The 18664-nt window shown below is 38.5% G+C and overlaps 4 protein-coding genes across 4 annotated transcripts; 1 reads left to right on the top strand and 3 right to left on the bottom strand.

The window, feature by feature from the left end:
- Positions 1–24: 24 nt before the first annotated feature.
- On the bottom strand, positions 25–3825 carry LOC129793536 (chymotrypsin B-like). Its single transcript, XM_055833642.1, has 4 exons — positions 3692–3825; positions 3439–3608; positions 393–840; positions 25–307 (listed from the first exon to the last, which is right to left on the bottom strand). The coding sequence occupies exons 1-4, from the start codon at positions 3737–3739 to the stop codon at positions 200–202; spliced, it is 774 nt and encodes a 257-aa protein (XP_055689617.1). The 5' UTR covers positions 3740–3825; the 3' UTR covers positions 25–199.
- Positions 3826–4317: 492 nt separating this feature from the next.
- Positions 4318–11752, bottom strand: LOC129793481 (uncharacterized). Its single transcript, XM_055833556.1, has 6 exons — positions 10047–11752; positions 8705–8811; positions 7453–7590; positions 6938–7384; positions 6546–6870; positions 4318–4951 (listed from the first exon to the last, which is right to left on the bottom strand). The coding sequence occupies exons 1-6, from the start codon at positions 11517–11519 to the stop codon at positions 4799–4801; spliced, it is 2643 nt and encodes an 880-aa protein (XP_055689531.1). The 5' UTR covers positions 11520–11752; the 3' UTR covers positions 4318–4798.
- A 295-nt stretch (positions 11753–12047) lies between these two features.
- Positions 12048–14214, top strand: LOC129793502 (bifunctional lysine-specific demethylase and histidyl-hydroxylase NO66). The gene is made up of 2 exons (XM_055833596.1): positions 12048–12272; positions 12736–14214. The coding sequence occupies exons 1-2, from the start codon at positions 12049–12051 to the stop codon at positions 14009–14011; spliced, it is 1500 nt and encodes a 499-aa protein (XP_055689571.1). The 5' UTR covers position 12048; the 3' UTR covers positions 14012–14214.
- A 303-nt stretch (positions 14215–14517) lies between these two features.
- Positions 14518–18587, bottom strand: LOC129793504 (V-type proton ATPase subunit B). The gene is made up of 4 exons (XM_055833599.1): positions 18355–18587; positions 17914–18013; positions 16834–17828; positions 14518–15288 (listed from the first exon to the last, which is right to left on the bottom strand). Exons 2-4 carry the CDS (start codon positions 17999–18001, stop codon positions 14884–14886), a joined length of 1488 nt encoding a protein of 495 aa, XP_055689574.1. The 5' UTR covers positions 18002–18013; positions 18355–18587; the 3' UTR covers positions 14518–14883.
- Between the last annotated feature and the right edge of the window lie 77 nt (positions 18588–18664).

Genomic DNA, 18664 nt, shown 5'->3' on the forward strand with positions numbered 1-18664 from the left:
AAAGAAAGAAAAACAAAAATAAAGTGATTTTAAAAAGTGAAAGACAATTCTTTTTATTTCTTTTTCCTTTAAACGGCATACAAACACCTAAATTGCCTCGTTCATTTAATCCATTCTTGAGGGGGGGAGAGCGGGGGAGGGGGGAGGTGGTGGGTGGAGGAGGAGGGGTATTATTTGTGGACATTTAGAGTGGATTTATTTAGACACCAGAATTCTGCTGAATCCATGTCCTGTACGGGGAGATGCGGACGAAGGCCTGAGGCTGGGCAGCATTGCAGTTTGTGTTGGTGAAGGAAGCCAAACCGATCTGTGGGGGAAGAAAGAGAGAAGGGAGGGGGTTAAGGGGGGATTTCTGGGCAAGAAGAAGAAGAAGCAAAGAAAGAGATACTCACAGCAACAGTCTGGAAGCGAACAATGCCAACGAGGGCAGTTCCCTGATCTCCAGCACAGAAGGTGCTCTGACCGGCATCACGGGCACAGAAGTTGTTGCTGAGGAAGGCCCCGAGGTGGGGGTAGGTCTGGATGCATTCCTGCTCAGTTGTGGTGCGCACAAATCCAACCATGAGTTGATTGGCGAAGGGTCCAGTGGGCCCGGTGAAGCCGAATCCGTTGAAACGACCCTCCTCATTGGGGAAGGGGACCTGTGTGTCGGCAGCAGTGGGCAGGGCAATAGCCTGAATGTTGATACTCGGCTGGAAGGCCTGGTGCGTGATGATGGCGATGTTGTTGTTGAGTGTTGTGTGATCAAACTGCGGGTGGATGATGTGCTGGGAAGTCCATGGGCTCCACTGCAGCTGTTCACGGTTCACACTACCAACACCAACCTGCCACTGTCCGAAACTGAGGAAAGGAAGAAAATTTCATTTTAAAGAAAGTTCAGGAGAAAAATGATTTTTTGAAGAAAATTCTGGTAAATTATTCAAAAGAAAAAAAATTCTTAACAGATCAAGGTACCTTAACCAAAAATTCCTAACTTCCATGAAATTAGGACTACCTACCTGACTTTTGAACCTAAATACGTGAGTTCCTTGCAATGATTTATCTGCTAGTTTTAGTCAAGAAATGAAAGTTTTTTCTTTAAGAATTTTTAAGATCTTTTTTTTTCTAACTACTGCACCGATCCTAAAACATCTACGTTGAAACTAGAAGCTAAAAAAATATTAAAATATTTGCTAAATATTCAGCCAATCTTTACTTGAAAGTTATCTGATCCGCGTATATCAAAGAAAATAATTTTCAGGATCTATCTATCTTAATTTACTACTAAGTCCGTTTTAGGTTTCTTAAAGCAGATCAAAGTTTTTAAACTAAACCTTATGGTTCTTTAATGTCAGTCTTTAACAGTAATTAAATTTAGGTCAAGCTAAATAGGGACTAACTGCATCTTAAAAGCCTGACTTTGATAAACATAATACAAGTTTAAAAAGAACAAAATTTTGCCCTTGTCTTGGGTATTTGAACTATAAAAGGTTTTGCTTTGTCCGTTTCTTGAGTCAAGTTTAAGATTATGAAGCCTAAGTTCAGTTATTTAGGTAAATTTAAGTTTATCGAAGTCAGGTTTTAAGTAGGCATTCATTTTGACCTTATCTTACAACTGTGAAAGCTTGATCTTAAAAAAATAGTCTTAGTATTAAATAAATTGGAATGACTTAAGAAAACTTAAAGCTGATTTTAGAAAACTTAGGTCTTCTCCAAAAAAAAAACTTAGAATTAGCTAAAAAACTGAGGCTTCACTTGAAAAATTTTGGCCTATCTTAAAAAAAAACAAGTCTACTTTAAAAGAGTCTGCACTGAATTAAGAAAATATAAGGATAGCTGAAAAAACTTGAATTCAGGCTTAAGAAACTTAGGCCTAGTCTAAGAAAGTTCTAACATATAAAAAAAATGTACTGGTAAGCTGACCAAGCTTACGGGAGCTGTGTTTCTTTCAGTGTACCAATTTTGTGAGAGCAAACTAGAACGCAAATTAATTTAAATACGCGCAAAGTCGGGAAAAGTAAAAAAGTCATACCCTAAGAAATCTTTAGAAGGCTATATCTCGAGAACGGATTCATAGATTTTCATAATTTTTTTTTGTTTTAAAGGTCTCGAAGTCAGCTATAACATATCGAAAACTGAAAAAAATTTATGTCGCCATTTTCGAAAAATTCGAGTTCGAAATTTTCGAAAACTTTGTTTTCGATTTTAGCGCCTCTTGCGGTCATTTTTCGAAGTTGCAATGTTCTAGACATTTGTAGGGTTTCTCGAAACCTTTCATTTGCACTTGAGTTGATCAAGATCGGACTTGTAGAACCCGAGATATGACATGCCAACTTTGGAAGGCTATATCTCGAGAACGGATCCATAGATTTTCTTCATTTTTGGCATGAAGCTAGATAATATGGTCAGCTACAACATATGAAAAAATGAAAAAAATTTATGTCGTCGTTTTCGAGATATTCATCGAAAACTAATCGAAAATTTTGTTTTTGATTTTTGGCCCCCTAGCGGTCACTTTTGAAACTTCGGATGTTCTAGAGAGTTGTAGGGTTTGTTGAGATCTTTCATTTGACCCCGGGTTGATCAAAATCGGTCAAGCCGTTTTCGAGTTATGGTCGATTTTCGATGAAAAATTGTGGCGGCCATATTGACTAAACGGCTTGACCGATTTTCGAAAATGAGGTATCGTTGGAAAGCTCTTGATGGCCCCTACAACATATCAAAATTTCAGATTTTTAGCTATTACAGGGGCTGAGATATAGCGAAAACAAAATTTTGAGGTTATTCAAAATGGCGGACGAGGGGGTGGGGGGGTGGATTTGACCTCATAATCGGATTTCTTCAGGTCGATATTAAAACTTTGCCGTTTACCGCAAGTCTCTATCTATCACCGTTCTCTTGCAATTTAAGTTTATAATCCGGCCGGACGGACGGACGGACGGCCGGCCGGAAAAATTTTTTTTTGGCGCATACGTTTTTTGGAATGTGGGGACCCTAATTCGTGCTCATACCAAGTTTGAGCCCGATCTGACGACTTTCGATTTTGCTCGGTACACAAAAGCTGTGTCTGAAAGAAACACAGCTAAAACTAAAGTCTAATTTAAGAAAATTTAGGTTTGACTTCAGAAACTTAAGCCGGTTTTCTAGTAAAACCTTTTTGGTTATTAGACTCATTTTTATTCTTTTCAAAGCAAATTTTGCACTCACACTCCAACCGTTTTAATAAAATTGTTAATTGAGCTTAGTTCATTGCTTTTTTTTAATAGAAAGGTAAAGGATTTAATTTTTTTAACGTTTTTATCAAATTCAATCCTCTGTAAAAAATTTCTATGGCGCACAATTCTCTTAAAATTCCTTTTTAATCCTTTCACTTGGACCATCATCATCACTGATCACATAATTTAATCACAGAAAATTCCGGAAAATTCACTTTAAAAAAAAGGAAAAAAATCTACTTACAGCCTAACATTTTGAGCCGTGGTGAGGGTGTGGGTCATGGAGATGAGGGCTCCACTACCCACACGTGTCTCCGTTGCCTGTGGATTGAGGCGAATGAGGATGTGGGCATGATAGGGTGCCGATCCCGGTGTAGCCTGTTGGCCATTAATAATACGCGTCCAGGGATTAGCCTACAGGAGAGCAGAGAAACTCATTAACCTTTTGCACACTTTTCTCCCTTCCGGAGTCGCCTTTTTGGGGCACTTTTGGTTACCTGCACGGATAGAGCAAGAGCAAGGAGGAGCACCGGTGCGTACTTCATTGTGGGTTCTTTTTGGGCAAAGTAACTGTGAAGGTGGCCCACGCTGGGGGGCTTTTATAGCCACCAAATCACTGTGACACTGATTGACTGTCTTGTGTGGGGAAGGGGCGCACTAATTAATGAGAGAAGAGGCCGCGCAATCAGGTCCGTGTACATCAAACACGGGGGCCGATAAGGTGGCCCAATGATACGGCATGTTTGACCATCATTCACTGGAATTCTGGGGCTTCTTTTGACGCTCACCCTTCCTCCTTCCTTACACCTGACGCACTCACCTCTGATCTTACATCCCTGATAGTGTTCAGCAGGGAGTGCGTCATGCTTTTGGGGCTCAGCACGTAGTTCCGTTTGCCCCCAAAACGCAATCTTTCACCTGAAAAAAAAAGCTTCCTCTTTGCCCCTTTAAAAAAAAAGCTCAAAAAGAGGACAAATTCCTTTGAAAAAAAAAAGAAACTTCCAAAGTTCAAAGTTCTGAATCGCAAATCAATCTCTTTTTTTAGTTTGAAAAATAAACAAATAAATCTTTCCCACTAATCCGCAACTGAAAGAAAAATAAAACAATTAAAAAGACAATTTAATTACAAAAGAAATGATTCACTGTATTAATTCCTTCCACTGTTATTTCCTTCATCTTATTACAATTTTTGCCTATATTTTACTCTCTTGTTTTTTTTTATCTTCATTAATCATTTCCTTCCTCTAAAACAAAAAGGAGGGACAAAGGATTTATTTAAAAAAAGGGGGAGGGAGGGGGAAACAATTAAGGCCAACTGATAAACCAGATGGCCGTCGCGACTGAAAAGTTTTTCTTTTTATTTATTCATTTAATAATAATAGAGAATTTTTTTTGTAAAGAAATAAATCTTTCGCGTCATAAATAAGTTTTTTTTGTTGTTGTCCGATGAGGCGCCCATTTAGGGGGTGGTGGTGGTGGTGGTGGTGGTGGTGGTGAAGATGGATGGTGATTGATGTGAAGATCGCAAAAAGGAAAAATATCATTCGCTATGCACGCATTTTGCGGCCCCTTTGGATGTTTTTTTGTTCTTCTTTCTTTTCCTCTTAATCACCTTTCCGTTTACACGGACTGGTGGCACTACTGTGATCATCTTTGCTGTGCATCGCCTTCCTTTCTTGCGGTGGATTCTCCTCCTTTGGGCACATCGCACAATAATCATCCTTTGCATTTTCATCTTCAGAGTCTGAGAAGGATTCCTGCAAAAAAGAAGTAATTTATTTATTAGAAAACTTTCAATGAAAAGAGAAAATTTAACAGTGATGGTCATTTCAATGGAGCACCTGCAGAGACCTCTTCATAAATTGAATTGAAGAAATCAACTTAAATGTCTCCATTTTGACGACCACCACTGTTTGCTTGTTCCTTCACAATAATTTCTTTCCAATTTGAACTATTAAATTTCACATTAAAACCTTAATAAATGGGATTAATTGATGTTCTATTGAATTTACTATCCCCTCTTTATGACTTTTTCACTCTCTCCCTCTCTCAAATTAATCAAATGAAATTAATTTTAATTAACAATTAAAATTCTCTTGTTGAAAGAAAAAAAATGAAGGACACAAAATTGCAATGAAAGGGGAATTTATCTGGGTGGAAAAAAAAACATGAAAAATATTCTTTTATTCACATTAGAAGAAAATCACAAATTAGTTTAAATCAAGAGTATTCGGAAATAGTTGAAAATATTCCGGAAAATACAAAAAAAAATCTTTCCGAATTTTTTAAACATTAGAAATTTTCAGATATATCCGTAAATCAATTACTTTCCACGAGTTTTCTTAAATTGTCAACTTCTAAATTTGAAAATTTGATTTTTTAAGCTAATTCCGAATTTTTCGGAAAATCACAACTTAAATTTCAGATTTTTTCGGAAATTAGTTTGGTTATTTTCTAGAAGTTACAATTTAAGGGTTTTTCTGAAAATGCTAAGATTTTTCGGAAAATTCACAACTTCAGATATTTTCAGTTAAATACTGATTTCAGATTTTTCGGAAATTTATAATTCTTGGCTTTGCAGTAAAATGGATATTTAGGTATGTTGTTTTTTTTAATAATCTACTTTAGTATTTTTCAAAGATTAGGAACGTTAGGATTTTTCAAAAATTGACAATTTAAGAGTTTTTTCGGAAATTCACAAGTTTTTTATTATTAAAAAATGAAAAATATATAAAAATTATTAAGATACTCAATGACTTTTTTTATTTATTCGGAAAATAAAACTCACATATTTCGGAAATTCATAATTCAAGGATTTACAGAAAATGGATATTTGAGTATTAGGAACGTTAGGATTTTTCAGAAATTGACAACTTAAGGGTTTTCCGGTTTTTCGGAAATCACAAATTTTATTATCCAAAAATTAACAAAATCTAAAATATTAAGACACTTAAAAACTTTTTAATAATTCGGAAAATAAAAATTTCATATTTTTCGGAAAGGTATAGTTTTCAAATTATTTAGGTAACTTAATTATTTTACGGTTAATCTTACAAATTTTCGGAAATTTCTATCGTCCTAAATTCTGTAAATTTATAAATTAAAATTCACACATTCTGCATTTTCAGAAATATACTACTTTCGGAATATTCGGTAATTGGAAACTGTAAAATAATTCTGGAATTTTCATCAATTCGTATTGTTTGAATAAAACAATCAAAATATTCCGAAAGAAAAACGAATAATTTAACGTTATTCCTATTCCAAACTTGACTATTCTTTTTGCCAGATAATCCCCCCCTGCATCAAGCAATGAAAAGAAAGAAAAAAAGAGAATAAAAATTTACTCACACTGGACGCCCCTGAACTACTTTCCGATCCGGAATCCGATGAGCTCTCCGACGAACTCCCCGGAGGTGGCTCCTTTGTGTGATTATTCAGCAACCACGCGTGGGGCTCCTCATTGAGGGGCCGCGCTGTCTTTAGCGGGTAGTAGATGAGGCTGGCGGGCGTGTAGAATTCCCACTGCGTCGAATACTGTCCTGGTATCAGCTCCACCGGATACGCCGACGCCGCTGGATCTGAGATAACCGGCGTCGGCGTTGTCTTCTTCCTCCGCGGCACATTGACAACGAAGGTCTGCAAATCGATGCAGCCCGCGCGATTCTCATTGCGCCTGCAAAAGAATTATTCTTCCTTTAAGAACTTTTCAAATAAATTAAAAAAAAAAAAGATTTCCTCACATTTTATTGAGTTTGGTGTTCCAGGACGCCGTGGATTTGAGGGCTTTCTCATGCACCGTGGCCTTGTCAACTTCGTGCACTTTCACGCCCTTCTGCTGCCTACTTGTGGCATCCCGTAGCTGCTTCTCCCGGTGGTACTTCTTGTACTCTTCGTACTTATCGTTGAAATCCTGGTACATTATATCCAGAATATCCACGGCATAGACGGCCGTCAGCCCGAGATTGGACATCTTCTCCGACACGAGTTTCTTCTCAATCAGGTAATTCCGCTCCTCCATCTCCACGGGGCGCCTGTACAAGTACGGATACTTGCGCTTGAAGCTCTTCACACCCAACAATTCCGCTATTTGCTCCTGCAGCATGTACGTGTCACGATTCTTATTTGGGCAGCACCCAACAGGTGGGGGCCAGTCGTACTCTGCCAGCATTTCCACCGTGAATTCCGTCCTGAAAGAAAAATGTTTTATTCTGAAGAGAATTTTTCATTTATTTTTGTTGTTGAGAGATCTTCTTACCCGCCCTCCTCGTTTACTTCCATCCTTCCGCGGGATTTCTTCGTGATGGTTTTACTGCTGCTATCCTCACCTAAACTTGACGAATCCATCGTCTTTTGGGAACTCGACTGGACTACTTTGGGTGTCCCTGATTGTTTCCTGTGCAAATGAAGAAAGGATATGATTTTTTTATAAAACAATATTATTTTGTTAATATTCTGTGAAAAAGAATTAAAAGATTTGAGAGTTCTAAAAAATTAGTACATTTTTTTAGCTGAGACACATTGTGCTATAAAAGAAGAAAAAATGATAATTTCCCTTTTAAGACAAAATAAAAATATTTAAGATGTTTATTTTTACACAAAATATTTCCTTTTCAGCAGTTTAGACACATACCAAGAATAAATTTCCCAGATAAATGATCACAATTGACCCATTTTTTCGTTTATTAAAATAATAGAAATTATTCATCTAATATAATATTTTTATTCGCTGTGCTTAGAGGTTCATGTAAAAAAAAACCCTTTGTCCTAGCTAAATGTCGAAAGCTTTGAAATTCATAAGTAAATTAAGTTCTAAAATTCTAAGTAAGTAATTAAATTCTTAATAATTTTTTTTAAATATATTTTTAGCTTTTATCATATGTATTAAATCTAGAATCTAGATCTAATTTTAGATTCTAGAATTCTTTTCCAATTTTAGGGTTCGTGTCAAGAATATTATTTTCTTTTATAGCAAAATGCTAAAATCTTTGAATAATCTCAATAAATTGTAACTCTAACAAAAAAAAATTCAAAGGGTAGAACTTTGTTACAATAACAGAGATTTCTTCATGAAAAACTATCATTAGAAAGGTGCTGAGCTTAACTATAAAATGTACTAAAATCCTGCATTTGCTTTTAGAACATCTTGCTGAGGTTTTTTTGAAGTAGAAATGTTCTACAAATTAGAAGAATTTCTTAAAATCTACTACTTGAATCCAATTTGATTAGAATCAGTCAATTTGTTTTAGAGTTGTACGATCATATTGTCTAAACTGCTTGACCGATTTTCAAGCGAAATTTTTTATTGAAAAGATCTTAAAAGTTAAGAAACTCTTCTTAAAAATTTGCATTAAAACAAATCAAGTCCTTTTCGAATTAAACGATTCAATTTTACTAAATTAAACAAATTGCTAAAAAAAAAAGTTCTCAAAATTCATCCCTGAAGAACTTCCTCATGAAGAATCTCTAATTTTGTAGGAAATTAATCTAAATCTTCAAAAAAAACTTACTTGGAGGACGTCGTGGGGATCTCTCCGCTCATCCTGGTGTCCTCCTCGAAGAGTTGAATTGAATTATTTAGCGTCTCTTGGAGCATCTTCTGCCTAAAGTATTTATTCTGCAAATAGAGAATTTTTATTAGTTTTCTTTTCTTCTCAATTTGAAGATTCTTTTCTTCTTGAATTGAAGTTTCTTTTCATTTTTCTTTTGAAGCTTCTTTTTTTCTTCATTTTAAGCTTTTTTTCTTCTCAATTTGAAGCTAATTTTCATCTTCATTTCAAAGTTTCTTCTGATTCCAATTAGAAGCTCCTTTTCTACCAAATTAAAGCTTCATTTCTTCTCTAATTAACTGTTTTTTTTTCTTCTTTATTTTAAAGCTTTTTTTCCTTCTCAAATTGAAGATTCTTTTCTTGTTGAATTAAATCTTCTTTTCTTCTTGAATTGAAGCTTATTTTCAGAAGAATCATTTCAAGATTCTTTTAATTCCTATTAGAAGCTTCTTTTTTTAATGAAATTGAAGCATTATTTCAATTAAACTAAATATTTTTCTCCTTTTCTATTTTAAAGCTTCTTTTCCTTCTTCATTTTAAGCTTTTTTATTTCTCAATTTGAAGCCTTTTTTTTCATTTTAAAGCTTTTTCTAATTACAGTTAGAAGCTCCTTTTCTATCAAATTAAATCTTCATTTCTTCTCTAATTAAGTGTTTTTTCTTCACTATTTTAAAGCTTTGTGTTTTTCAAATTGAAGATTTTTTTCTTTCTTTTTCAAGCTTTTCTCCTTCATTTTTTAAGCTTCTTCTAATTCCAATTAGAAGCTTCTTTTTTTTATTAAATTGAAGACCTATTTTCTTCTCCAATTAAGTGTTTTTTGAAGATTCTTTTCTTGCTGAAATAAATCTTCTTCTCTTCCTGAATTGAAGGAATTGAAGCTTATTTTCTTTTTTTCTTTTGAAGTTTATTTTCTTCTTCATTTAAAGCTTCTTCTAATTCCAATTATGTAGAAGCTTCTTTCCTATGAAATTAAAGCTTAATTTCTACTGAATTTAATCCTTTTTTCTCCTTTATTTTAAAGCTTTTTTTGCTTCATTTTCAAGCTTCCTTTCTTCTCAATTTGAAGCTCATTTTCAATCAATTAAGCCTTTTTTTCTTTTTTTTCGGGATTTAGGCTTCTTTTCCTTCGTTTTTTGAAGCTTCTTTTCTTTTATTCTTTTTCAAGTTTTTTTTTCTTCATTTTCAAGCTTCTTTTCTTCTAAATTAAAAGCTTCTTATAAGCTCAATTTTTTGCAAATTAAAACCCCTTTTTCCCGCTAATTGGAAGCCCCTAAAACAACTAAAAGTAAGTAAATGAACTCACCTTATTGAATTTCTGCCTAGCTGGAGGTGTCTTGGGAGTTTGTACTTTTGGCGTTGCCACTGGTGTCCTTCGCGTTCGTTTCCTCCGCACTTTGCGCGTTGGACTCGGACTCCGCTGGTGGTTTGTCGTTGAATCCGGCATTGGGGTCGGTGTGCCCGTACTATCGGGCAGGGGGTGCTTCCTGGGGCGCCCACGGCGACGCTTTATGGGCACCTCAGGCTCCTGCAGGGGTTCCACGATGGAATTCTCCCCTGATGGCAAACCCTCGAAGGTGGGGAAGCATTCGTTGAAGTTCTGCAGCTGCAGCGGATCCTCGCTGTTGCTACTCTTGACAATCAAGCAATCCGAATTGCTCTCATCCGGTACAATGATGCAATTGTCGGCGATTGAATTGGAAAAGGACACATCGCTCATCTCATTTGTGCTACTCAGCGGGAGGTCCGCCTTGAGGATCTCCCCATTGCTTTCGTGCTCATCAATTAGCATACAATCCATATCGGTGGAATTCACCTGATTCTCCGTCACTTCCTCCCCACCGCTGTTTCCCGTCACATCGCCATTCTCCTCCGATGGGGGCGTCGGGGTGCCGCCTCCTCCTTTCCCTGTGTGCACGGGAGATGCAGGAGGGGAGGGAATTGGTGGTGGGGATGGAATGACAGCCGGCGGCGGTGGTGGTGCTTCGGATTTGGTGGTTTCCGTGCAATTTGTCGTGGAGACACAATAGCTGGCATTCTTGTTGATCTTGAGGATGATTCGTGGTGATTTCTGGCACGTCTCCTCGGAATCCAGAGCAATCTTCTGGGAAGGCGTGACAATCTCCAGCGGAGTCATCTCTTCGGCTTTGTAAGTAGTTTTGAGCTTCAGCTTGGGCAGCTGCTCGGGAATATCCTCCCGGATGACGGTGGTACTGCTGCCCTGCTCTAAGTAGTTCGTCTTGATGGTGAGCTTTGGGATTGGCTGGTATTCCGTGGCCACTTGGGTGTCCTTTGTTATTTTCAACTTCAGCTTCGGCTGCACCTCATCGGGCTCCTTGTGGCTCAACCCCTCCGTGCCCGTGGCAACCCCATCGTGTGTGCCGGAATTCACCATGGGGGCTGCATCACGGAAGAACGACGTTATCTGGGGCGGAGCCGTTCGTTTTATCGTGAGCTTGGGCAATGCAGGTTGCTGCCGGCCATCGTCCAGCTTCTCCCCCGACGGCGCCTGGGGGATCTCGTAGGTGTGCTGCTGGAACGTCTGGTACGTCGTGGATGTGGGTGCTGGGCTGCCCGGACAGCCCAGACGGTACTCAATGTCTTTGTTCACCATCGAATTGGTCGTGGTGGCGTCTGTGCATGAATTCCCCAAGATAATGACATCAATATCGCTGGCGGACAATTTTGCCGCATCAAAGGTGAGACGATCGCCGCCCGGATTCGCAAATTCCCGCCCTTCTGCCAATTTCTTCGTGGAATCCGGCTGCTGATCATCCATTGCGCTCTCCCCCTTCTTCCTCACACAAATCGAGCATCAACGCACTTTTGGCTCAATTTAAGCATTTGCCGTATGCACCGTAAACACAATTTCACATTCAACCTAGCCATTGGCATACCCTTTACGTTTTTCCGCACTTTTCACCCACAAAATCACATCACAAAATGCTAAAAATGCACCAAAATAAAACTTTTCCGTCAACACCCAAACACCAAGCTTTCCATAATGTGGAAGCCAGCCATCGGACATGTCTGTGGAGCTTTTCCACTTTATGCTCACTTATACTTTTTTATATTTTTTCTTCTCTATAAATTCCTTTTAAATTGCGTAAAATCTTCTCATTTCATCCTTCTTGAAGTTCTTAAATTATTTAACTCAACTTTATTGTAAAAATCCAATAAATTCATACACAAAAGCAACCCAAATAGATTCTCCAGAGAACTCCGTGGAAGACTCCATGGAGAATCTTTTAGCGGGCGCGAAAGCCTCGGGAATGGCGGGAAAATTCTCGCATTTCAAAATCCCAACGATGGATTATCTCACAGGGCAGTCCTCGTGGTTTGTTTTGGTACTTGACAATCTCGCGCAAATAATTTTCCGGGAGTTTTCTGCAATGAACGGCGTGAAAAAGGGAAAATCCCGGAAGCGGAAGTCCAGTGAAGGAGCTGAAAAGCCAGCTGGGGGAAGTGTTAATGATGCCCTGGAAGTTCTGCAGTGGATCCTCTCGCCGGTCTCCGTGGAAGACTTCCAGAAGTAAGTTTGGAATTTTTACTTTATTATCCCTTTAAAAATCACCGGGTAAGGCGTGATGGGTTAACCGTAGTTGTGATTCATCGGTGTCCCATTGGGAGGGATGTGTGAAAAGTTGATTTATTAGTCATTGAAAGGATTCAAAGGAAGAGAGTAATAGTTTTCTTCACGTAATTTTCTTTTTATTTGCATAAAAGATGAAATTTCTTACAAAGAAAATGATTGAAAAACGTTAATAAAATTGCTTTCGAAGCGTCCAGAATCTCAGGGAATTCTTGAAGATTTTATTTTTGAAGTGTTTTGACCAAAAGAATAAACTAAACAGCTTTAAAAATTAATAAAATTCATTAAATCCGTTAAGAATGCCCAATTTGAGTCACAGAAACTCCTAAATTAAACCCCGAAATCCCTGAAATACCTAAAAACAAAGAAAATTGATCAAAGAATCCCATTTCCTGCCATACAGATCCTATTGGGAACAGAAATCCCTGTATGTGAAGCGAAACAATCCACTTTACTTCAAGAAAATCACATCTTTGAAGCAAATTGATGAAATTCTGAGGAACGAATCAGTTCTATTCACTGAAAATATCGACATAACGTCGTACACGAATGGTGAGAGGAAAACCCTCAATGGCACGGGCAGAGCAACAGCAACAAATGTTTGGGAATCCTACAATGAGGGGTGCAGTGTACGTTTCCTCAATCCTCAAATATTCTTCAAGGAAATCCATCTAATGGATGCTACACTGCAGGAATATTTTGAATGCATGGTGGGTAGCAATATGTACTTAACACCACCAAATAGTCAAGGATTTGCCCCGCATTACGATGACATTGAGGCATTTATCCTGCAAATTGAGGGCAAAAAGCGATGGAGACTGTATGAGCCACGAACACCCGAAGAATACCTCCCGCGGGTTTCTTCGAGGAATTTCACGCAAGAAGAAGCCGGAGAGCCCTTTATGGATGTTGTTCTGGAGCCCGGGGATTTGCTCTACTTCCCCCGTGGAACTATTCATCAAGCACACACCGTGCAGGATCATCACTCCCTCCACATTACCATCAGTACGTACCAGAAATACAGTTGGGCGGATTTCCTTGAGCGTGTTGTTCCAGCTGCCCTTGAGATTGCCATTCAGAGTGACCCGGAATTCCGTCGTGGACTCCCTCTGGGCCTTGCTTCCTACACTGGGGTCACTCATTCGGACATCAAGTGTGAGAAACGCGAAGAATTCCGTCAAAAAAGCAAAGAATTCTTTGCGAAACTCTTCAAATACGCCCCAATGGATGATGCTGTGGATCAGATGCAGAAAAACTTCCAGCACGACGCTCTACCGCCAGTTTTATCTGACTCAGAGAAACGCCGAACTGTCACATCTCGTCCCAATAAATTCCGCGACAACGGAGCTTTAGTTCCTCGTGGTAAAATCTTCACGATCAATACGCGCTTCCGAATGCTGAGAAAAAATATTTTCCGTATTGTCATGGAGGAGGAGAGTGTCCGGCTGTACTATCATGTCAATAATTCCAAAGTTTATCATGAATATGAGCCAGTATTCTTGGAAGTTGACTCTGAAGTGGCTCCAGTGGCAGAAAAACTCATTCATGAGTACCCAAGATTTCTTTCGGCATCAGAAATGAACATTCCGGATGTTTCAGCTAAAGATTGTCTCGCCATGATGACAAGTCTCTGGGAAAATGAACTTCTGATGACGGAAGAAGAGCCCCAAAGTGTTTAGGAGTATTGTGTGCCAATGTTTGAGAATAAAAGGAATAAAATTTTCAAAAGTCTTAAATCGCTTTAAAAAATTATCAAAATCAGTTAAAATAATCCGGATAAAGTTCAGGAGAAGATAAAAGAGTTAATTTCTGGGCTTTTTGGGTTTATTTGTACCTCAAATTTTGTAAAATTATAAATAAAAGTCAAAGTTATGAATAAAAATTCATTTTATTTAAATTTCTTACCTTATTCTGTGCTTTAAAGTGAAAAAAATCATTTTTCCCATAGCTTTCGACTCCTTCCGGAAAGTTTTTCATCCAATAGTCGAGAAATGGGACAAGTCTTGCAATATGTACATAAAAAAAATTAAATATGATTTTTCACCTCTTTTAGGGACATTTCCATCAAGTTTGAGTCCAATCCCTGTCAATTAATTGCCAGATTGATTCCAATAGCTGCAACTTTTGACACACAAACCGCGCTCAATCCAAGAAAAAGGAAGAAAATCAAGGAAAAAATGCAAAATTTTGAAACCAAGAAACGTCTAACATTTATTTAACATTAAAGATTTTTCTTTTTACATAAATCTTTTAATTTGCCGTTACATTTAATCATAACGCGCACATAATTTTACAATTTTGGGTTACACGACATTTGCGGGGAGTGCATGGGGGCGCTCCCCAATTATTTGTTTCATTAAAATACTTGTGGTGGAATGATTCCAAAAAAGAAATTCTACTTATCAGCTATCCAGCTAAACGCCTTATTTTGCACTCGACCATCCTCGTTTTTTTTTTGTATTAACATTAAAATCAAAAGAAAGATAAATTGCTGCGGACCCCGAAGCGCGAGATATGGACATTCTGGGAAGTTGTCCGGAGGGCGGGGAGCTTAATGACGCGAATCACGGGGATAGTACTCAGCAAGGATGGAAGCAGGGATTCTCTTGAGCATCTCCTTGGGGAAGATACGGAGCAACTGCCAGCCAATGTCAAGGGATTCGTACACAGTGCGATTCTCGTAGTTTCCTTGCGAAATGAAGTTCTTCTCGAATTTCGTGAGGAACTCCAGGTACAGGAGATCGTCAGGTGTGAGAGCCTCCTCACCCACGACAGCCTTCATGGCTTGCACATCCTTGCCAATGGCATAGCATGCATACAGCTGATTGGACACATCAGAGTGATCCTTCCTTGTCATACCCTCACCAATAGCGGACTTCATCAAACGCGACAGCGATGGCAACACATTCACGGGTGGGTAAATTTGACGATTGTGCAGCTGACGATCAACGTAGATCTACGAAACAAGCGCAAATTCAAACCCTTTTCTTTTCTTTTAATTTTCCCCTTAAAATTACTTCAAATTGTGATTCAATAAATGATTTTTTTTTATCTCTGACTGAAAGATAATTTTGAGAGTCTTCCCACAAGAGCAGCTGATTCGAGGAGGTATCTCCTCCCCCTTTCCCAATATGGAATGAACCCAAAAGATAAGCCTCAAAGTCTCTCACGTGGTGATTATGGTGTCGTCTTGGAGAAACTTTGGAATTTACTTATATGAGAAGAAGATTTTTGAGGTAAGTCTTGCTCAATGCCTTACTCTTTGTGATTCTTTTGTTTTCCAACGGGGTGTGCGTTTAAATTTAATTTATATGATTTAAATAACTTTCGTATCTTTAATAAAAATAAGTCTTTCAGGAATTTTTAAAGACAATAAAATTGGTAAAAAATTCTCAATAAGTGTTAATTTTTAACCTTTTACTCAAGTAAAATGTTTCGGCTAAAAGTTTAAACCGAACGCTCAACAATTTTTTGTAATTTTTGTTACTTTGATTGCATAAAACGTTTTTATTTTCACTAAAGTCGACGAGATTTAGCTAAAGGTAAATTTTTGTCGAATCTTTTAAGCGAAATTTCAAAAAAAATTGGTTAAAAATTTGACTTTTCTACACAATTTTGAGGTTAGATTTTGGGATTTTTGAAAAGAAAATTATTTTGACAAGTAAAAATGAAAATCTAGCTTAACTTGATAAGTTTTTCGTTAAAGCTGAATGAATTTTACCGCATTTAGCTCAATGATAAAATTCCGGAAAATCCGGACGGTTTTTACTCTTTTTCACGTTTATTTTTAAGATTAATTTACGTTTGAAGACTTTTAAATTAATTCCTGTGACATTCTAACGCTTTTTTTTTTATTAATATTTATCCCTAATTTACCTGAAATAATTTTATTTTTTTTTCAGTTTTAGAATCAATTAATTAGTCATTTTTTCATTAAACCAATATTAAACTTTAGACACTCAATCAGTATTGTTTAAATTAAAATTAATCAAATATCTAAATTTTTAATTTTAAAGGTATTTTTAGAATTTTTTTCATCTTTTTTATGTCCGTAATCTCGACGTAATCTGATTTGAAAAAAAATTCTAACCTTGAAAAAGAAGATAAAAATTCGAAAATAGTGTGAAAACGGGTTTTTCTTCAATTGTTTCCACCCTAATTAAAAACTTACTAATCAAACGAATACAGAAATAGCATAATTGAAGAGAATCTTAACACAAACGAGGAACTTTGGATTTATTTTTTTCTACTAATATTTCAAGATTATTCTAATTTTAAACTCTCAAATTGAATTAATTGCGTTGAATAAGGTGTCTAATTTAATTCACACAAAATGCCAAAAATCTCAATGGAAAAGTATCTGAGCAGAAGAAAAATCTAAACTCATTAGCAATATCAGTGAACGTTTGGAGAGACTTTCGAGCTTAAAAATTAGGAGGGAGAATAAAGAGTGAAATGAGGTGAAAATGAAGAGGAAAATGATGAGAAAAGGTGAACTTACCTGTCCCTCGGTGATGTATCCAGTCAAATCGGGAATAGGGTGAGTGATGTCATCGTTAGGCATAGTAAGAATGGGAATCTGGGTGATGGAGCCATTCCTGCCCTCAACACGTCCGGCACGCTCGTAGATTGTGGCCAAATCCGTGTACATGTAACCGGGGAAACCACGACGACCGGGCACCTCTTCACGAGCAGCAGACACCTCACGCAGAGCCTCAGCGTAGGAGGACATGTCCGTGAGGATGACAAGGACGTGCTTCTCGCACTGATAGGCCAGGAATTCGGCTGCCGTGAGAGCCAAACGGGGCGTAATGATACGCTCAATTGTGGGATCATTGGCCAGATTGAGGAAGAGGCACACATTCTCCATGGAGCCATTCTCCTCGAAGTCCTGCTTGAAGAAACGCGCCGTCTCCATGTTCACACCCATAGCGGCGAAGACGATGGCAAAGTTATCCTCATGCTCATCCAGCACTGACTTCCCCGTAACTTTCACCAAGCCAGCTTGACGACAAATCTGGGCAGCAATTTCGTTGTGCGGCAACCCAGCGGCTGAGAAGATGGGAATCTTCTGGCCACGAGCAATGGAGTTCATCACATCAATGGCCGAAATACCGGTTTGGATCATTTCCTCGGGGTAGATACGTGACCACGGGTTAATGGGTTGTCCCTGGATGTCGAGGAAGTCCTCAGCGAGAATTGGGGGGCCCTTATCGATGGGCTTACCGCTTCCGTTGAAGACACGACCCAGCATATCTTCGGACACGGGCGTGCGGAGGATATCACCCGTAAATTCGCAAAGGGTGTTCTTTGCATCAATCCCAGAGGTGCCCTCGAACACCTGGACGACGGCCTTGGAGCCACTCACCTCCAGCACCTGCCCCGAACGGATGGTGCCATCGCTCAGACGGAGCTGGACAATTTCTGCGAATTTGGGGAATTTCACCTCGTCCAGGATGACCAGGGGCCCATTCACACCACTCACCGTCTTGTAGGCTATAAAATTCCACCAAGAAAATGCCCCAGATTAATCCCCGAAAGCCCAGGAGCCCCCACGGCGGGGAGTCGAAGGTCTACTTACTGAGACGAGGTTGCGAGAGGAAATCACGAGATACAGCCAGGACATGCTCCCGCTGTGCCTGCTTCGCATTCATCGACGAAGAATACATCCTTCCTTTGCGCTACACGATGACAAAAGAGCCCCATTAGTGTCCGGAAGGGTGGAAAAAAGGGCGTGAAGTGGGCTTTTCTCAGAGCCAAGATTGAGATATGGAGGTGTCATATGACCAAGATGGAAGTCCATCTTTGGGGGATTTTCCACCGAAAAAATCCCATTTCCACCCCCACAAACCCCAAGAAAATTACAGGAAAACCCCCAAGATCCCACAAACCACCCACAAGGATACAAATTTCAAAGGATTTCCCCGGGAAATGGGCAAAATTACGACTTTTGAGCAATTTGGGAGGGAACTCAGGGAAAATTGTGAAAAAAGGGTATTAAATCCTTATCTCTGCAACTCACCTGTGTTGATCAATGAAGACAAAGGATTCAGTGATTGGATGAAGGTGTAGAGACGAGGAAATTTGCACAAATCACAAGAACTTGGAGCAAATTTCTGCACAACTCCCGAACTTTTTGGAGGAAAATCACCTGAGACAAAATGTCATGTGACACAAAAATCGTTCAATTTCGTTCGTTAAACGACGTATCATGTGACCCCTCAGGGTGTCCCAAATGATACCTCACCGCGTATTACTAATGTTAAGATGTCCCACTTAGAGCGCTTAGAAGTGGCTTATTGTTAACCCTTTCATGACTGAAATTGGGATTT

This window comes from Lutzomyia longipalpis, chromosome 3 (genome assembly GCF_024334085.1).
Source record: "Lutzomyia longipalpis isolate SR_M1_2022 chromosome 3, ASM2433408v1".
Lineage (NCBI taxonomy): Eukaryota > Metazoa > Arthropoda > Insecta > Diptera > Psychodidae > Lutzomyia > Lutzomyia longipalpis.